Source organism: Tupaia chinensis, unplaced genomic scaffold (genome assembly GCF_000334495.1).
Source record: "Tupaia chinensis unplaced genomic scaffold, TupChi_1.0 Scaffold143646_1, whole genome shotgun sequence".
Taxonomy (NCBI): Eukaryota; Metazoa; Chordata; class Mammalia; order Scandentia; family Tupaiidae; genus Tupaia; species Tupaia belangeri.
Window position 1 is genome coordinate 407,483 of NW_006203494.1, and position 2,481 is coordinate 409,963.

The window sequence follows — 2,481 nt, forward strand, 5'->3', positions numbered from 1 at the left end:
GCCACAGCGTGTCCCTGCTGGGCTCGCGGCCCTTCTCTGACCACTGAGCACAGCTGAGACCACGGGCTCCACGCCCGGCTGTCGGCGAGCCCAGCTGTGCGGGGTTCTGGGGCACCAGCAGGATGTGGGTGGGGGCAGGCGTGCCAGCTCCCCTTGTGCCCTTTCAGGACTAACAAAGCACTTTCCCATCTTCCCTCTTACACCTCCCGTGGATCCACAGCCCCAGTCTGCAGAGGAGGAGAGTGAGGGTCTGGGAGCACCCCAGGTCCCACTCGGGCCGGCCGGGTCCCACCTCCGGTACTGAGTCCTTTCGGTGGCTAGCGGCCAGTCCCTGAGGTGGGCTGTCCCCCGTCCTTCCCCCGACGCGCTCCCCTCCCACACACACTCTGACCCTGAGCACAGCCCGTGGTAGGTCCGTGCCCACCAGAGCTGCCTGAACTTAGGGTGCAGGCCTGTGGGGCTCTCCTTCTCCCCAGGGGAGCAGGCAGGGGTGGGGGTGCCAGCTCGGGCCCTGTCCCCAGCACCAGGGGCCTGATGGGGGACAGGGTCAGGAGCCGGGCCCTGCGCACCAGACCCTGCTGCTTCTCACACCCCTGCCCAGCCCCACCTGACCCTGCGCCGCCCTGACAGTCCCGCTGGGCAGTGGCATTCCCCTCGGGACAGTGGCCTGCAGCCCCCCACCTCCACTGCCCGCCCAGTGAGGCATCTGAGGTCACTTTGGCATGGCCTTGGCCTCAAAGCACCAGAGAGGGGTGCCGGGCCCAGGCCGGTTGGGCCGCAGGAAGTTTTCTGAACAGGAGTGCCCACCTGAGAACAGCCCCGTAGAAAAAGACCCACCCTCTTGCCATGCAGCCTGCGCTCTGGCCTACCTGGGCAGGCGGGTTGAGGGCACCAGTGCGCCTGTGGCCTCTGTGTGGTCTGGTGGCTGCAGAAGTGGAGCCGGGCTGTCACGGCCCAGCCTCCCCCGGGAGGAAATGCCAGGACCCACCGGAGGCCCCTCGCGGAGCCAGGGCAGGGTGGGCACACACAGCTAGCCGGACGGGGAGCGGGCGAGCGCGGGCGACAGCAGAGAGGAGAGTGACAGGCAAGGACTAAGGGGAAGCTGGAGGGCCAGGGCGAGGGCGAGGGCGAGGGCGGAGGAAGAGCCGTGGGAGGAGGCGCCGGAGTGGGGACTGTGGGGGAGGGAGCCAGGGCAAGGGCACTCGTGCCTGCAGGGACGGCAGAGGCCACATGGCCGAGAAGAGCGGCGTCCAGGCGGGGCTGTAGTGGGCGCCGCCACTGGGCAGGTCGGGCGACACCAGGGACACCACGCTGCAGCGTTGGTGACAGACCAGCTGCTGAGGAGCGCAGAGGGGAGGGTGGCGGAGGGCTGGACAGGTGCACGGGCGTGCGGGCGTGAGGGCCAGCCGGGCCACCTCGCTCCTTCGTCCAACCGCCCGGTCGGGGCTGTGGGCGGTCTAGGGAGGAAGGTCCCTATGAGCTCAGGCTCCTCCGGGAACACTGAGGTCCCCACAGGCTCGGGGCGGCACTGCAGGCATGCCCACAGAGCCAGGGGCCAGGAACTAGAGCCAGAATTCCACCAGCCAGGACCCTGCGTCACCGCCACCGAGGCCCGCACAGGCTGCCACCCTCACCCCTGCACATCACACACAGCCACACTCCTGGCCAGGCCCCAGGCGCTGCGCTGCCCCTCGAGTCACTGTCACCGTCACCTGCTCTCCCTCCCCACCCCTGCCAGGCCCACCTCCTCCTCACACCCCAGGCTCTGCCCCCACCCAGGCCCTCCCTCCCCAGCCGGCTCCACCTCCTCAGCCTCCTCTGCCCTTGGCCTCCGGACACATCAGTCCAATCTGCCAGCCTCGATGGGCCAGTCCCCGGGACACCCAGCCCAAGCCCCGGGTCCCTCTGCCCGGCTGCCCAGCAGGCTGGAGTGTGCGGCTGCAGCTGGGCACCGCGCCTCCTCTGAGGTGCTCGCAGCCTAGGCAGAGCCCGTGGCGGTCAGAGACAACACCTGAGTCTTGTGTGGCCACCCACTGGGTGGTCAAGGTGGCCGGAGAGGCACTGGGCGCTAGGGCCTGCGAGGAGAGGGCGCAGGAGCCGGCGGTCGGGGGCGGACAGCTGCTCACCTGGCCGCGCACCCCACGGCACCCAGGGAGAGCCAAACACTGGCAACAGGAAATGCCAGCTCTGGGCCACGCAGCGGTGCCAGGCACAGGCAGGCCGCGGCGTCAGGAGCCTGCTGGGGGTTCTCTCTACTCCAAGAAATAAATGAGTAAACTTCTGCCGGGGTCCAGCCTCCGCGGGCATGGGTCGACTCATCCGAAGCGGTGCAGGTGAACAGAAGACAAAGGCCTCGGTGCCTTTTTTATGCACGTTGAAAAAAAGAAGAGTTGGGGGAACCAGCAGTTAGCGTAATGGCTATGTCGCTGGACTCCCACGTAGTCAACCGCGGTTCGCGTCCCGGACCTGGTGGCTTAAAAC

The 2,481-nt window shown here is 68.2% G+C and overlaps 1 protein-coding gene across 1 annotated transcript in view; it reads right to left on the reverse strand.

The window, feature by feature from the left end:
- Positions 1-2,481, reverse strand: part of LOC114005330 (translation initiation factor IF-2-like) — an 18,527-nt gene that overhangs the window by 5,460 nt on the left and 10,586 nt on the right. Inside the window, exons 7-8 of the mRNA XM_027766721.1 lie at positions 2,012-2,075; positions 870-1,457 (exon numbers count right to left, since the gene is read on the reverse strand). Of these exons, the coding sequence (XP_027622522.1) occupies positions 870-1,457; positions 2,012-2,075 (652 nt within the window). The remainder of the gene's footprint in view (positions 1-869; positions 1,458-2,011; positions 2,076-2,481) is intronic.